The 17,302-nt window shown below is 41.0% G+C and overlaps 1 protein-coding gene across 21 annotated transcripts in view; it reads right to left on the bottom strand.

Moving 5' to 3' along the window:
• Positions 1 to 9,353: 9,353 nt before the first annotated feature.
• R3HDM1 (R3H domain containing 1) overlaps positions 9,354 to 17,302 on the bottom strand; it is a 195,761-nt gene continuing 187,812 nt past the window's right edge. For all 21 annotated transcript variants that reach the window (XM_057316255.1, XM_048214552.2, XM_044388238.3 and 18 more), the window contains 4 exons: positions 17,085 to 17,229; positions 11,967 to 12,049; positions 11,406 to 11,490; positions 9,354 to 10,703 (listed from right to left, as the gene is read on the bottom strand). In XM_057316255.1, coding sequence (XP_057172238.1) covers positions 10,342 to 10,703; positions 11,406 to 11,490; positions 11,967 to 12,049; positions 17,085 to 17,229 — 675 coding nt within the window. In that variant the 3' untranslated portion in view covers positions 9,354 to 10,341. The remainder of the gene's footprint in view (positions 10,704 to 11,405; positions 11,491 to 11,966; positions 12,050 to 17,084; positions 17,230 to 17,302) is intronic.

Raw genomic sequence — 17,302 nt, 5'->3', positions numbered from 1 at the left:
GAATATGGAAAGCACTTGTATCTATGATGACACAAGTCTTGTCTTGTGAGATAATAACTAGGACAGTTACTGTAAGTCAAATGTTGCTTATTATACTCACCACCATTCTAAAGAAGCGGAGTGGGACTCAGAGCACAGGCAGAAGAGATACCCTTTCCATTTTAACAGGAAGAAGAGAAAAAAATAACTTTAGACGTAAATCCATTTGTAAGTTTCAAGACACCCAATATTCACAAGAAGGTGAATGATTCAGTGCCAGCCCTTTACCATTGCTTGAAAAAGAAGTCAAACCTGGATTGGTAATATCACCTTGAAATATAAAGTCCCACACCTGCAGTTTTAAACCTCCCCACCACCTTTTTTTTATTCCACAGAAGCTTGCACCTGTTTACCACCAGAGGAGGCTGTATGACTTACATATTGCAAAGACATTTATATAAAAAACATAAAAAGGGAAAATATTCTCTGTTTTTGTTTTTTCTTGAGTGAAAGAGGGAAAAGTGTAAAGAAATTAAAATGATTTTACAAAGGATAACCACTTGCCTATAGACCAGTGAGAGAATAGTTTAGTTACTAAGACTTATGGATGCAAATAAATTTAAAAGGGAGAGAAGGAACATTGGAATATATTCCAAACTTCACTCACAACAATCAAATTTTCATGAGTAAAGATGGGATGGTGTTCTTTTCTGGCTTCTCATAGAGATTCAGGTGAATAAGACCAATAAAAAGTGGCAGTCACTCTATTAGCAAGGCTTAAGGCTGTAACTTAAGTAGTTCAGCCCATGGATTCTGGAGTCAGGCTTTTCTGGTTCATATATACAACCAACACTTACTGTGTGACCTTGGGAAATTTCTTCACCCTTCTCACACTTCAGTTCCTGCACTAATAAACTGGGATAAAAATAGAAACTCTCCTTTTAGGGCTATTGTCATAAAATAGGGACCTTTATTATAAGTGTTGAGCAAGTGTGAGGCACATAGTAATTAACTGCTTTATATATGCTAGCTATTATTTCTGCCTGCCTGCCAAAACCATGCTTAAGAAAAATAAATGTGCACCTTTCAGGATTCAAAGCATTTGACGCAGCCAGATCATTTCTTCATTTAATTACTGGACAAATATTTATTGAGAAAGGCCCTGGTAGGATCTGAGAATGTATTAGTAAACAAAAGCAGTAGTTATTTTTCCTGCTTTGAAAATTAGATGCTGATGGATAGAAAAACATTAAGCAACTAATTGGCCAATTACTCATATAATTACCATTGTGATTAATGCTTCAGAAAGAAAGTACAGGATATTATTAGGGTTAATATTGGCAGAAATGACTTAGTCTGAGGACTGAAATAGGGAGCTCTGGAGGAAGAGCTGGCTGCCTGAAGGAGTGACATTTGAGGCAAGATCTGAAGTATGAGCACAGATTAACCAGAGGTTGTTGGTAAGGTGGCAAGAATAAGTGTTCCAGGAAGAGGGTAAGTTACATGGGGGAAAAGTCCTCAAATTTCAATGTCTGAACACAAGAAAGGCTTATTTCTCATTCACTTCACTGACTATGCCAATCAGAGGTGTAAAAGGGAGTTGGCACATGGGGCATGGGGCTCTGTTCTGTATAGTCAAGAACTCTTGAATCTTCCCATCCAGTGGCCGCCCCTTTTCTTCATACCCTGGAGATCTCCTTTGATCCTCCACATGCAGCCAACAAGCAAATTTCAATGTCTACAGATCACCCGGAAATCTTTGTTAAAAATGCAGATCCTGATTCAAGTAGGTCTGGGGTTGGACCTGAAATTTTGATTTATATCAAGCCCTCTGAGGATACTGATCACAGCCAGCTTCTAGTCCCCACTCTGATTAACAAGGAGGAACGTCTCAGAAGGCTTAGGGGCCAGGCATGTACTTCTGCTCACATTGTTCGCTAAACTTCAGACACATGGCCACCTAGGTGCAGAGGGCAGGAAAACCTAATCTGGCAATGTGCCGGGGAAGAGAGACACCTCCACCGCCTCATAGTTTGCTGAAAAACTAACTGATCTCTGCCATAGATGGGGAAGAGCCCCAGTTTCTGCCTGAAGATCACTATTGTATGGAACTCTGGAGACAAGACAATATGGCATGTTTGTGAAGCTTAGGGAGGTCCAGTGTGACCAGAACCTAGGAAGGGAGGGGGCAAGTGCCGGTAAACCTAGAGAGGTAGGTAGACAAGGGTCATAGCATGCAAAAGACCTAGGAGGTGATGTTAAGGATTTTGGACAGTGGAAAGTCCCTGAAGGGTGTTAAACAGGAAAGTGATATGATATGATCTGTGTTTTAAAAAGTTCACCCTTGCATGGTGATGCTGCTCTGGGCGTAGCAGGGACCTGGGTCCTAGCTCTCGCGGGGCTCTGCCCTTAAACTCACTTGCCCTCTCTGGGCCTCTATCAAGAATGTTTTCCAGCCATTTTCCATATCCAGGATGCATACAAATCGAACCTTCTCCCACTGTGGGGCTACATAAGTTACAAGTGCTCTTGAGTAGAAGAAACTCAAAACAGCGGTGGGAGGCATAATAAAGGGCTTTGGCTAAATAAATAAATAAAAATAAAAATAAGAAGTTCACCCTGGGGAGCCTGGGTGGCTCATTTGGTTAACTGTCCAACTCTTGGTTTCAGCTTGTATCATGATCTGAGTTGTGGGATTCAGCCCCATGTTGGCTACACACTGAGCAGGGAGTCTGCTTGAGATTCTCTCTCCCTCCCCTCTGTTCCTCCCCTGCTCATGCTCTCTCTCTCTGTCTCTGCTCTCTCAAATAAATAAATAAATAAATAAATAAATAAATAATTAAATAAATCTTTACAAAAAAAAAAAAGTTCTACCCTGACTGCAGAGTGGAGAGTAGATGGTGAGGGGAATGAGGAGAAGCACTCAGAACCTACTGCAGTTTCCAGGTATGAAATGGTGGGGGACTTTGAGACTACAGTGCTCTCCTATGCTACCAAATATAGAAGACACATTCACTATTCTACCCCACAGCTCTGCATATTTTTGAGCTTATACTCTCAAATCATACAATCCATACTTTTTTAAAAAGTAAACTCTACACCTAACATGGGGCTCAAACTCATGACCCTAAGATCCAGAGTCACATGCTCTACAGACTGAGCCAGCCAGGCACCACTGTACAATCCATACTTAGTTTTCACTGTATTTGCAGTCTTTGTCTAATCAACATTTATTGGGTCTACTGTATATAAAATTCTACTGGACATCAAGGGTGTATGAGACTTTATCTGTTTTTTAGGACGGTGTTGTCTGATAGAATTTTCTGCAATGGAGGGAATGTTTTGTATCTGCTGTATTCAGTATGGTAGCCACTAACCACGTGTGGCTATTGAGCTTTTGAAATGTGGCTAGTGCAACTGCACAACTGAATTTATATTTAATTTAATTTAAATGTGATTCATCTACTAGCTACATGTGTCTAGTAGCTACCATTTTGAATAATAGAGCTTCAGGAGTTGGAAGAAAATGAGGGGGTAACGAGCAATTCTTGTCAGTACATGATTAAAACTAAATAAGTCACATAATACAGAATAAACTGTGTTGGGGTCAATTGGGTGGCTCAGTCAGTTAAGGGTCTGCCTTCAGCTCAGGTCATGATCCCGGGGTTGTGGGATCGAGCCCCACAATGGGCTCCTTGCTCAGCAGGGAAGTCTGCTTCTCCTGCTCCCTCTGGCCCTCCCCCTGCTCGTGCTCTCTCTCTCTCTCTCTAATAAATAAATAAGATCTTAAAAAAAAAGAATAAACTGTGTTACATACAGTTAAGAAAGGGATACAGAGTGTAGGGCACAGTCTCTGGAGTTCTAGAACCAATGAAATGACTTATTAGCTTGTTTAATCTCTCCAAGCTTCACTAAAATGTAGCTAGTCATACTGACCTCCATGGATTATTTTAAGAATGAGATGAGATCATGTATGTAGTACAGACATACAGGAACAATACAACTACAAGGAATTCTGTGCAGTGCCTGCTTCCTCTCTTTGTTCTCTTCCTAATCCCATTCTCCTGAATGTGCATGTGGCTGGTGGAGCCTCAGATCACAAGCCCTATCACAGTCTCGGTCTTCTGAGCAAAAGGGAAGCTGGGAATTTAGTCATCCTGGTCACTCTTTTGGGGAAGAAGGACTTGTAATGTGGGAATTTCCCCAAATATAGAAATAGAAAGGGTATTCAAAAGGTATCCAAATTTGACAGATGTCCTCTACCAAGAGTGATGTTTTTGGTGACAATGGAATATAGGATAATGTAGACCACAATTAAAGAGGAATAACTCATAGATATTTGTACTGTGATACGGTGGGGGCCAAAGTATAAAATGAGTACTTTATCGGCTTTCGTCCATGTTAGTTGAAGATGCTTGTTTCTTCTGTTTACATGTGGGGTTAATGAAGCTAATGATGTGTCAGGGCTTCGTGATTTTCAGCTATTCTTAGGAATTTTCTCATCACCTGGAATAATAATAGCCTCTTCCTCTCAGGATGTCCAGGCAAGTCCCAGTTCTAGCCACATGCTTGGAGTTCTTTCTCTGAAAATAGGGATGCCTTAGTGCTTTGCTACTCCAAGCCTGGTCTGAGTACTAGCAGCATCATCAACTTGGAACTTTGTAGAGATAGGGGACTCTCAGGACCTATCCCACACCTACTGAATGAGGATCTGCATTTTAAAAGATTACCCAGGGGGAAAAAATTACCCAGGGGATTTATATGCACATTTTATTCCATTTCCTCTTGTGACCAAGCATCATTGCCCCAGCCCCAGTCATTAAGGAGCTAAACTAAGTGCCAAGAGAGCCAGAGCACATTATGTGAATCATCCTTCTATTCCAGCTGCCTACCATCTCCTGACATCACTTAGTAGGAGAGCTCAAGACCAGTAAAATGACCAGAGCTCGAAGCTAGGATTCTTCTGATCCTCTCTTTGTCATTAAACAGTCAACAAATATTTGTTGAACTAACAGGTGCTTGAGAATACAGCCACAAGCAAGATAGGTAAGACCTCCAATCTCATGGAATTTATATTCTAGTAGTAGACAGAGAACAACAACAACAAAAAGACCTAATAGTGATAAAGGAGATGCAGAAAATTTAGATAAAGCGATAGAGAAGATTGTGATTGGGTGGCTAACAAAGATCTCTCTGCTGGGGACACTGATATGAGAGATAAAGGAGTCAGCTTGGCAGAGTTCACGAGAAGAGCATTCCAGGTAGAGGGAGCAGCAAGTACAGATACCCTGGGTGGTATGAGAGAAGATCAGAGACTAGGCAGGGCTAGATCACGTAGAGAGTTCTGTAAGCCAAAATAAACGTTTGCTAGTTAATAATAGAAAGCCATTGACGGATTTTGGCAGGGGAATTATCTTTTAGGTCCTTCTGGCAATGTGAGGACATAGGAGCAAGAGTGGAAGCTGGGAGACAGGTTATGAAGGCTGTTCCAGTAGTTCAAACACCAGATGTTGATAGTTTGGGTTGGGTGGGAGTAATGGAGATGAAGAGGTCAGATTCAGGATTTGATTGGGAGGCAGAGTCAATGGGACTTTTATTGTGTGTTTGTGTTTGTGGTAAATTGTTTCCAAAGATGGTTGTTGCCACATCTTTCATCCTTTTTGCCCCCGCTCTCATCAAGAGACAGGCTTTATTTCCTCTGCTGTGGGCTGGCTCCAAGACTTCGTTTTACTAGTAGAATGCAAAAGAAATGACGCCAAGGCCGGGTTTTAAGAGGCCTTTAATTATTCAGCCATTTAACAAAAAAAAGGGGGGGGGGAGGAAATCCTGCCATGTGCAACAACATGGATGAACCCTGAGGGCATTGCTCTAAATAAAATAAGTCAGAGAAAGACAAATACTCTATGATCTCACTTATATGTAGACTCTAAAAAACCCTGTACTTAACAGAAACCGGGCATCCTGGGGTGGGGGGCAGTGGGTGAAGGTGGTTGAAGGATATAAACTTTCAGTCAGAAGATGAGTAAGTTCTGGTGCTCTAATGTCCAGGGTGTGACTATAAATAAGTCCAGGCTGTGCTGTTGGAGAAGCCACGTGGACAGAGCTTTCTTGGAGGATGAAGTACCTTAAGGAGACAATGTCCATGTAGAAAACTGAGGCATCATAGTGGGGAGTCAGCCCCTGGGCCTCAGATGTGAACGAGACCATTTTGGAACTTCCAGCCCAGACCATCCTGAGCTGAGGACAGCTAATTTCAGGCAGAGAGGAGCCAAGCCATCCTTTTTGAGAGCCACCCAAATTCCTGACCCATAGGATTATTGCTTTAAAACACTCAAATCTGGGTGGTTTGTTAAACAGCAAGAGATAACTGAAATAGTCTGGGATTTTTTAAGAGGTATTGGGGAGATTACGTGGTTAGTAATTTATCATTTCAATGCTTCCCCCTCCTGTTGCAAAGAACCAACTTTTCTGTTTTCTGATTCAGAAGTTCCTACTGTCTTTTCATTATGCATTTCCAATATTCTTGTGCTGGTGAAATCAAACCAAAATGATTCCAAGTGTAGATACTAAAGGGGAGAAGAACTGATACGCAATATGCAGCCTGAGCATACGTAGGAATGGGGTAGATAAAAGGGCAGCCGTAACTGTCTGTTTCTAGACTAATGAAGGCCTATATATAGGCTGCATATGTTCATGTGAGCCTCTGGTTTTCTTTTAGCATCAACTCATAAGACTTCTAGAACTCCCAGCAACATGGGGCTAGATTTGAATCATACCAGCATGTAGACAGCACCTCGATGCTACTGCCATACTGGACCCTAGCAGGAGATGGAGTCTGTGCTCTCTGCTTTTGAGGACTAGACATACCATATTTCATTATGTGGGCGGGTAGTACACTGGGATAGGGGATCTGGTTGCCTTCACAAAAGCCCTGTGGCTGGCCTCTGCTGAAGTCTTACACTTGCATTTTTTTCTGTTGCTGACGACATGCAGAAAACCTAACGTTTGCAGCTGCCTGAGGTAGCTGTGGATGTACTGGCTTTGACTCTTCCCAAGCCACTCGGCAATGTGGGTTCTACTGAGACCTGTGTTTCCATACTCTTCCCAGGCGGCAGGTCCCTCCCAGTGAGATCAGAACAATGGCTAGCTTGTATGAGGGTTCAGACACCTATTTTGTTAGCTCAGATGACAAGTTAATAATCATTAATTACTGCTGGCACCATGACAAACACACCTTGTGCTCTAGATGCACAAACACATACCCAATATATTCATGTTCTTCATGAACCAAGGGCTCAACAACATTAAGCCATATTCTCAGCTTTCTAATACATAAAGTAGAAGTGGACAAAAAGTTAGAAAGTGACCTCTATCATTCCCAAAGAAGCGGCTGATGGAGCTGCTATTATTGGCATAGGTAGAAATGACCTGTTTTATTGGCAAAACCACTATCTGTCCCTAAATATGGTCGGTGCTTTGGGAAAATCTACAGCCAAAGCTGTGGGACATTTGAAGCTGTGTTTTGGAAGGTTTAAGGTCTGGGTCAAATCACATCTTAAGAGCTTCCTGTGTGTGCTGCTTCCTCCCACCATTTTTCTGTAGGTGAAATCAGATTCTAGAGGATCAAAAAGAACGGGAACATAGTCTAGGGAATGTGTACATATTTTTGTAATGTGGGGGACTGTCAATATTCCCATGTGATTGTCAGGGAATTGTAGGGGTGATGGTGGGGTGGCTAAGAGCTGACTTCACAATAGCTTTGCTCTGGTTTCTGACCTATTTTCTCTGGGCAGGGTAAACCAAGGGTTGAAAGAAAAAAAAGGTTTTAATGTATAGCATGGTGACTATAGTTAATAATACTGTATTGTATATTTGAAAGTTGCTAAGAGAATATGTTTTAAAAGTTCTCATCATACATAAGGGGCACCTGCGTGGCTTGGTCAGTTAAGAGGCTCTTGATTTGGGCTCAGGTCATGATCCCAGGGTTGTGAGATTGAGCCCTGCGACGGTTCTGCTCTGGGTGTGGAGCCTGCTTAAGATTCTCCTTCTCCCTGGGGTGCCTGGGTGGTGCAGTTGTTAAGTGTCTGCCTTCGGCTCAGGGCGTGATCCCGGCGTTCTGGGAGCGAGCCCCACATCAGGCTTCGCTAGGAGCCTGCTTCTTCCTCTCCCACTCCCCCTGCTTGTGTTCCCCCTCTCACTGGCTGTCTCTGTCAAATAAATAAATAAAATCTTTAAAAAAAAAAAGAGATTCTTCTTCTGTCCCCCATCCCCCCACCCCGCCACATGCACTCTCAAAAAAGTTCTCATCACACAAAAAAATTGGTAACTATACGAGGTGATGGATGTTTAGCTAGACATTGTGATCACTTTGCAATACATACAAATATCAAATCATTATGTTGTACACCTGAAACTAATATAATGTATGCCAATTATATCTCAATTAAAAAAAAAACCCCTTAGGTGTACCAGGAATCCTATTGCAGGAGTTAAATATTCAGAGAATTGAAATAAACCAAAAGGTTGTGGTTTTTGGTCTCCATCCCCCATGTATGATTGACTAATAATTCTTGCTGCAGTGCTGGCCCTGTGTATCCTCTCCTTTGACTCTTTCAAGTAAAAAATAATAAAAATTCAACTGGCCTTGGAATTGAGGCACTTTCACAGTGCGTGTTCTTCCTTCTTCCTCTGTGCATGGCTCCTTAATCTGACATGGTTCATATGCAGCTCCGACTTCTCCCAGGAGTAAAATATTCAACATCAGGATGTACCAGCTTACAGGGAGGCCTGCGGGGATTCCCTGAGACCACGTGGGACTTTGCAAAAGCTTTAGGGTGTGTGAATATCTGTGCCAGAGTCTAATAACACCTATTGCTCTTGAGTTGCAAAGTGAACCTGTAGTCTGGGCTGGAAGCAAATCAGGCTCCAGGCAAGCTGTAGATGGCAGATACTCCCACTTTTTGGGTTTACAAGAAGTTTGGCTGTGCTTGGCTAGTAAATGGAAAAAGCTTTCTATAAAGCATTTGAGCTAAACTGGACAATGGGGTGCTCAATATATCAGTTAAAACCACAGATTCTTTATCCAAACAAACATAATGTTCTATTTTCACTTATCTGACTGTAAGTATATTCATACTCAAAACTGTCTTTAATTGATTGGTATTAACTTTATGATAGAACAAAATGACATGAATCATACTCACAGGAATCACTCCCACAGAGAAAGCGATGCTTTGTAAGACTTTTGTAAAATGAGCGGGTTTACTGTCTATCATTTTGCAAATTTAAAATTGAAATCTTCAAGACAGGCTAAGTCTTCTATACGAATACTCATTTAAAAAGGCGTTTTTAATTTACAAAAGACAAAATGGATCTATATTTGTAAACATTTATTCTCTTGAACTGAAAAAGGCTTGCATCAGCACACATTGTACAGCCTTGCAAATTACACAGAAATTGAAAAAAAGGTTCCTTGTTCATAAGTGCAATGAATCTTTGATGTCCAGTGATCCGCTGCAAACAATGAAAACAAATTTTAAACCACGTAAGAAGTTTCCAGCACTCATCAAATGCATTTCCTTAGGTGACAAAGAATCCACAAGGAGGGGAATGCAAATAAGTGGCATTTAGTTATCAGAGGGACACTTATCAAAAAAAAAAAAGGAAGTATTTTCCTGCCTAAAATGATTCCTATTCCCCTTTGAATCTAAGTGGTTTGATTAAGAAGTGTTAAGAACATAATTTACTTTACACTTAATGTTCATACTACCTAAATGAATAAGGAAAGGACCCTACGAGGGAGCTCTGTGTTTTCTGAAAATTGTTTGTGTTTAGAGATACAGGGGAAGAGTAATCTTCTATTTGTGGGCTCTCCTTAGGCACCCTCCAGCCCCCCAAAAAGATAGTACATGGTTTTGACTTGGTTATTCCACTCCTGCATTCTTTTCCCCCCAAATTCTATGTTGGGTCACATTGTGCTGGCTGCAAAAAAGAAATACAGGTTGCAACTGGTTGTAATCATTTTGAAGAATAATTTGCTGTACAATAGAGCTTTGGATCTGATACAAGAATTCAGAAATATAAAACAAAATAACTATAAAAGTTAGGAGGCATTTGAACAGCATTTCCTCAGAAAAAGCTGCTAACTCTGTATCATTCCGATGTGGATTCCTACAGTCATTTGGGGTGAAATGTGTAATTTTCCCCCTTTGCTGGATCACTGGCCTGTCTTCAAAAGCTATAACGCCATGACCACACGTCCTAGGAGTCTCTATCATGTTAACAGAAGCTCCAAATACCAAGCCAATTAAAGATGGGTGAGGACAGGGGAATCATAAAGGCCAAGGGTCCAAGGTGGCTCTGTTACTGAGAACTTGCCCTTTCCAGAATGTGAAAGTCATAGTGCTTCTTGCTCGTTCTCAGCTTAAACTTGTTAACTGAGTTAATTTGTTTCTTCAATGCACTCTGTGCAGCTGAAATGGAGGGGAATGTGGCTAAGACGGTATATGTGGAGGCCAAGTCACTGGGTTTAGAGCGTTCAGGGTTGACAGTGTTGTCCCCGCTGCCACAGCAGAGGGGGTGACGACGCAGCTGGGGCTGGGATTGAGGGTCCCGGAGCCACCGGATCTTGGCGCCAATTTTAAAGAGTTCCCCAAAAAGCTTCTCGGCTTCCATGCGAGTTATTCCATCTGGTAGTTCAGTAATTTCCAAGACCTTCCCAACAACTAGAATGGAAAAGGTGTAGAATTAATAATCTGTTACCAAAAATGGTGGGCAAAAAGTACTGAAGACCCAAATATGACATAAGAAATGAACGGGATTTTGTGAAATCCTTCAAACCCACAAAACTATAATTATGGACATCTTTTAAATCATTCCTACTTACCTCTAAGGCAGGGGTGTAGAGCTAATAGCACTCAACTACCCATCTCAGTTTTTACTGACAGCTGTACATAGAAAACACAGCATTGTATAGTGGATTCTCTAAGTTAGGCTGTTTCTCGAACTTCCCGTTCCCATTGTAAAATAAACGTAAGAGCACTTGGCATAACCACCCAAGGCTGTTGAGTGCATACTTGAAAGCCCTCTGCCACAGAAAGGCAGTTATTTGTTCATCAGACTATCTCTGCGTGGGTGTAAGGACTACTTCCTTTCTCCAAAACAGAGGCAAAGAGTGTCACTCTACCTGTTCCTTTCACACAGAACTTTTCCCTTTGGTCCCTTCATCCTTCCTAAATCCACCTGTACCTTACTGCACTACGAAATCTGAAATGAGATAATTAAAAGAAGGTATTTTAAAGGCCCTACATTGTAGATGGCATAGTTTCCTGTAGAGTTGGGCAGGCCGTTAGGAAGTGGAAAGCCCATTTCTGTGGAACTGGTCAACACTTTGGAGAACCACACCCAACTGCCTCTCAGGGACATACCTGCTTCTCCCGCACCAAGGTCAGTGGATGCAGCTTTTTTAGCTTGCTTCCTTCCTCGGTTTCCATGCCTGTTGCCAGATTGACCCTGAAAACCACAAACAGATGAGAAATACGGTTCACAGTGCTGAAAAATGTGACCGTAATGTTTAAACACTTAACACCTAAACGTACTCAGTCTGGGTTTTGTACTTCAGCAGAAAAAAATCCAACCCCAAGCCCCTGTGGTAATGGCATTTCTGTCCCTCACTATGACCAGTCACTTGTTGTCTTTCATAAGCAAGGGTGCTCTGATGCCCCAGCCACCCTTTGCTCCCCCTTTTGGAGAGCACTAGTACATGACTGCTCAGGCAAACAGCACACCACCTTCTCCCTTGTCTGCTCTCAGTAGGGCCAGACCCAGACGCAACGCAGCCAGACGACACTGATAAATCAACTGGCTAAGGCACAGAGGTCTCCCTTGTGCAGTGCCAGCAGGTGGGCCCAGAGCCCCTGCACTCTCTGCAACACATATATGATGTTCTGCCAACAAAGCCTAGGTCGTCAGGATGCTAGCTTTCACACCTGCTGGGTTGGAATGTGTCCGTGCAGAACAGCAGGAGGGTTGTACTGCAGAGGCTGGCCAAGTAATGGGTATCTGGCATCTCCTGAAAGTCAACAAAAAAACATTTTTACATTGTTCTCTGCTCAGTTATAAAAGTACTTCCCAAAGTTTTCTAAATTGTCCAAAATAGTTAAGATGACTAGGGAAAACACGTTTGGTAGAATAAAAAAAGTGTCGGTACTGACATATTTTTAAAAAGGATTAAAAGTTTCCATTTTCCCTTTAAAGAGCCGGGATAAACTTCTGAGAGGAATAGAGACTAATAACAGTGCCTATGAAGGAAGGTAAGTCGGGGGAACTGGGTGGAAAGGGGATAGGATGGAGAGAAAGTTCCCTAATTTATTTTAATATTCGATATGAAATCCTCCAAAATAACTGAAATACCCATTTCACCCACTTGAGATGCTAAAATCCACATTTTCTATGATGATTCAAAATTGATATAACTTACATTTCAGGAGAAGGAAAAAACCCTGAAAAAACATTTAGCTCTCTCTCTCTCCAAAGTCACTGCTTTTTTGTTTTTTTTAAATATTTTTAGTTGTTTTCTTTAGTAATTTCTATGCCCAATGTGGGGCTCAAACCCACAATCCCGACATCAAGAGTTGCATGTTCCACTGATTGAGACAGGTCTCACTCCCCAAAGCCGCTATTAATCACTACAAATATATTCATGTATACATTTATATACATTCATTACAAACATTTTTTTTTTAAGTTCATTTATTTTGGAGCACCTGGGTGGCTCAGCTGGTTAAACATCTGACCCTTGATTTCAGCTCAGGTCATGACCTCAGGGTTGTGAGATCAAGCCCCACGTTGGGCTCTGTACTGTGTGTTGAGCCTGCTTAAGATTCTCTCTCCCTCAAGAGAGGAAAAAATAAAACAAGATGAAACCAGAGAGGGAGACTAACCATAAGAGACTCTTAATCATAGGAAACAAACTGAGGGTTGCTGGAGGGGAGGGGTAAAGGAGATGGGGTAACTGGGTGATGGACATTAAGGAGGACATGTGTTTTAATAAGCACTGGGTATTATATAAGACTGATGAATTATAGGCCTGTATCTCTGAAACAAATAATATATGTTAATTAACTGGATTTAAATTTAAAAAGTTAAAAAAAGTAAAGATAATGCCACTGGGGAGAAAAAAAAATTCTCTTTCCCCCTCTCTCTGCCCCTTCCCACCACCTCTGTCTCCCTCTCAAAAAAAAAAAAAAAAAAAAGAAAGAAAGAAAAAGGAAAAAAGAAAAAAAGTTCATTTATTATTTTTTTTAATAATCTCTACACCCACTACGGGGCTTGAACTCATGACCCTGAGATCAAGAATTGTACGTTCTTTCAACTGAGCCAGCCAGGTTCCTGTTACAAAGATTTTTATAGTCTTAACAAATGGGTATGTTTAGACTTTAGGTTAGGTCTGCTCTTACACACTCTTTAAAAGGGATTAATAAATGCTGATTGCAAAAACCTTGTCTTGGAGAATAATGTTTTCATTTATTAATATTCTCATTTTAGGGGTGCCTGGGTGGCTCAGTTGGTTAAGTGTCTGACTCTTGATTTGGGCTCAGGTCATGATTTCAGGGTCCTGGGATCAAGCTCTACATCAAGCTCCACACTTAGCAGGGAGTTTGCTTGAGGATTCTCTCTCCCTCTGCGCGCCCCCACCCCCGGTTTACACACATGCCCCCACCCCCGGTTCACACACATGCACTCCCCCTCTAAAATAAATAAATCTTAAAAAAAATGTCTCATTTTATTTTAACCATAAGTTCCCCAATTCAGTACATTCTGTATTTGGAGGGGGATTATGCATAGGTGCTAGAAAAGCACTTCAAAGAATCATATCCCTTCTCCTGAAAGCTTCCTAACAGAGAAAAGCAAGGTGTAGACTTCTCTCTACTCCACGGAGCTCTTTTCAGATGAACAGTGTGAAGGTGCTAGGGCAGCTCTCTGGCAGGACACGCCCATGGCACACTTGCTCCTTCCCAAGCACTATGTGAGGGGCCACTACGGTGGCTTAACACTGATACCAGAGAAGCATGAAGATGCATAAGAAACAGCTGCAAGAAAGTCAGAGTTAAGTTTAGACCTAGGGAGCAGTATTCTTTTGAAATATGGAGATGAGCTGTAGATAACAGTAATCAAAGTCCCCTCCTTATAGGCCATGCTGTGTGCTCCTCTTGGGGCATTCATACCAGACCATGCATCCCAATATTACTATACTGCCATATACCGTTTACATTTATTATTTATAACATGTTTTATTTTTCTAGATTATTAAGGTATGTGGCTTTGTAGAAAATTTCGAAACAGAGAATTACAAAAGAGAAAATTAAAACCTCTCTGGTAATTCCATCACTTCTAACATTTTGGTATGTATTTTTCAGTCTTTGTTCTACCTATATGTGCTCACACATGTGTACATATGTGTATTTTTTAAAAAAGATTTTATTTATTTATTTGAGAGAAGAGAGAAAGAGAGCAAGAGCACACAAGCAGGGGGAGGGGTAGGCAGAGGAAGAGGGAGAAGCAGGCTCCCCACTGAGCAGGGAGCCTGATGTGGGGCTCAATCCCAGGACCCTGGGATCATGACTTGAGCCAAGGGCAGATGCTTAACTGACTGAGCCACCCAGGTGCCCCTACATATGTGTATTTTATAAGTCTTTCCTTTTTTTTTTTTTAAGATTTTATTTATTTATTTGAGAGAGAGAGAGCTTGAGTGGGCGGGGGTGGGGGGAGGGACAGAGGGAGAGGAAGAAGCACGCTCTCTGTTGAGTAGGGATCTCCCTGAGATCACGACCTGAGCTGAAGGCAGATGCTTAACCGAATGAGGCACCCAGGCGCCCCATAAGTCTTTAAAAAATTGAGATATAATTTACGTGAAATAAAATGCATATCTTTAGTGTTGGATTTGATGAATTCTAACAATTGTAAAAGTCCATGTAATCACAACCCAAAAAAAGACAATGAGCGTTTCCATCCCCTGAAAAGTTCCCTCAAGTTCCTTAACAGTCAATTCCATATCCCATCCACATCACTACCTGATTTCTAACATCATAGCTTAGTTTGGCTATAACTGGATTTTATTTAATTAGAATCATATAATAGGTCTTCTTTTTCTGTCTGACTTGTTTTTGCTTAACGTGACTCTGAAATTCATCGATGTTGTTGCAGGTCAGTTTGCTTTGTTCATTCAAATTGTTGAGTAGTATTTCATTTTAAGGATCCATTACAACTTGTTTATCTAATAGTCTTTGGTTGGTGGACACTGGGTCATGTCCAGTTTGGGCAATTAAAATAAGGTTCTTATATATGTTGTTGTACAAGTCTGCATAGATATGTTTTCATCTTTCTTGGGTAAATACCTAGGAGTGGAATTGCTGCATTGCCACGTAAGTGATTAACTTTGTAAAAAATTCAAATCTGTTTCTAAAGTGGTTTTAAAATTTTACTCTCTAGGGGTGCCTGGGTGGCTCAGTTGGTTAAGCGCCTGCCTTCAGCTCAGGTCATGATCTCAGGGTCCCGGAATTGAGTCCTGGACCGGGGTCCTTGCTCAGCAGGAAGCCTGCTTCTCTCTCTGCCTGCTGCTCCCCCGCACTTGTGCTCGTTTGCTCTCTCTCTGACAAATAAATAAATAAATAAAACCTTTACAAAAAATTTTTTTTACAACTCTACACCAGTGTGCGAGAATTTTAGTTGCTCTGTAACTTCACCTACATTCATTGATGCTAATCTTTTTGATTATACCCATTCTGGGGGGGGTGAAGTGATATTTCATTCAGATTTTAATATTCCTTTCCCTAATGAATAATGAATGATATTGAGCACCTGTTCAAAGGCTTGCTGGACATTTGTATATCTTCTGTTTTGAAATGCCCACGTAACTTTTATTTTTAATTAAAATTTTTTTTTTAAATTAAGTAATCTCTATGCCCGACATGGGCCTCAAACTCACGACCCCAAGATTAAGAGTCTCATGCTCTACAGACTGAGCCAGCCAAGTGCTGCCTTTTTAAATTGAAGTATGGTTGACACACAATGTTACATTAGTTTCAGGTGTACAACACAGTGACCCCACAACTTATATGTTATGCTATGCTCGCCACAAGTGCAGCTACCATCTGGCACCATACAATGCCATTATAATACAACTGAGTATACTCCCCCATGCTGTACTCCCCATCCCTGTGACTTACTCATTCCATAACTGGAAGTTTGTATCTCCCACACCTCTTTATGTAACCTGTTTTTTAAAAATCACTGTACTGTGAATACTTCTTCTAACGATTCTTTAAAACATGATTTGTGGATAACTACACAGTATTCCTTATATAGATATACTTAATCTAATCCTACTGATGGACATTAGGTTGATTTGCATTTTTCTGCTATAGGCCAAACTCTTCTGTGGATAAATCACTGTGTGCATTATCCTTTGGATAAATTCCAGAAAATAAAATTAATGTTTTCCATATTATTTTATAATCATCCATTTGTTGTTCCTCTAACTAGACTGAGGGTCAGTGAAGGTGAGGACTTCACCTTATTGATCTTTGTATGTTAAGGGCACAATGAGAACTCGGTAACTGTTGAATACACTTTTGAAAAACCTCTTGATATATACTATAATATAAAAACTAGAAATAAAAAACAAGTTTATAGCATTGGATATTACTACTATAAAGAAAGGGAGTCTAAGGATAGTAAGTTATGGTCATTTTTAACTCTATCACATAAGTAATTATTGAATGGAAGTAGTTACTAAGATAGTAATTATTAACTAGTGATGAAACACTGAGATTAGGAGAGTAGACGGTAATAAACACATATGCCTGGGTGGAGGAGAAACTGCAGTCCTGTAGTGAACTGAAAGCAGTACCAAGGGAAATCACAAAGTGATTGGGAAGGGATGTCTTTTATCTTTAATTAAAAAAAAATTAATTTCAGTGTAGGTTAACATACAGTGTTTTAAGAGTTTCAGGTGTACAATAAAGTGATTCAACAGTTCCACTCAACAGCTAGGGGCGGGGATGCCCTACAATCCTCTGAGGCTGTGACTAGTTTTGTACACTTACCTTGCCCTGGAACGAAAGGTCTAGAAAACTGAGGTATGATGGAAAGGGGTGGTCCAGAGGGACGCACAGTTTTCAGGGTGGTCAGCTGAGCTGGTGCTGGCGACTGAGCTGGTGAAATAATGGGACTACTGAGTTGAGGGCTGTGCTGTAATCACATCAAAAAAATAGGTTAGCATTTTAGTCACACTCTTTACAGATTAACTTTTGGACAAATTATT

Source organism: Ursus arctos, unplaced genomic scaffold (genome assembly GCF_023065955.2).
Source record: "Ursus arctos isolate Adak ecotype North America unplaced genomic scaffold, UrsArc2.0 scaffold_1, whole genome shotgun sequence".
Lineage (NCBI taxonomy): Eukaryota > Metazoa > Chordata > Mammalia > Carnivora > Ursidae > Ursus > Ursus arctos.
This window is presented reverse-complemented; position numbering and strand designations above follow the sequence as displayed.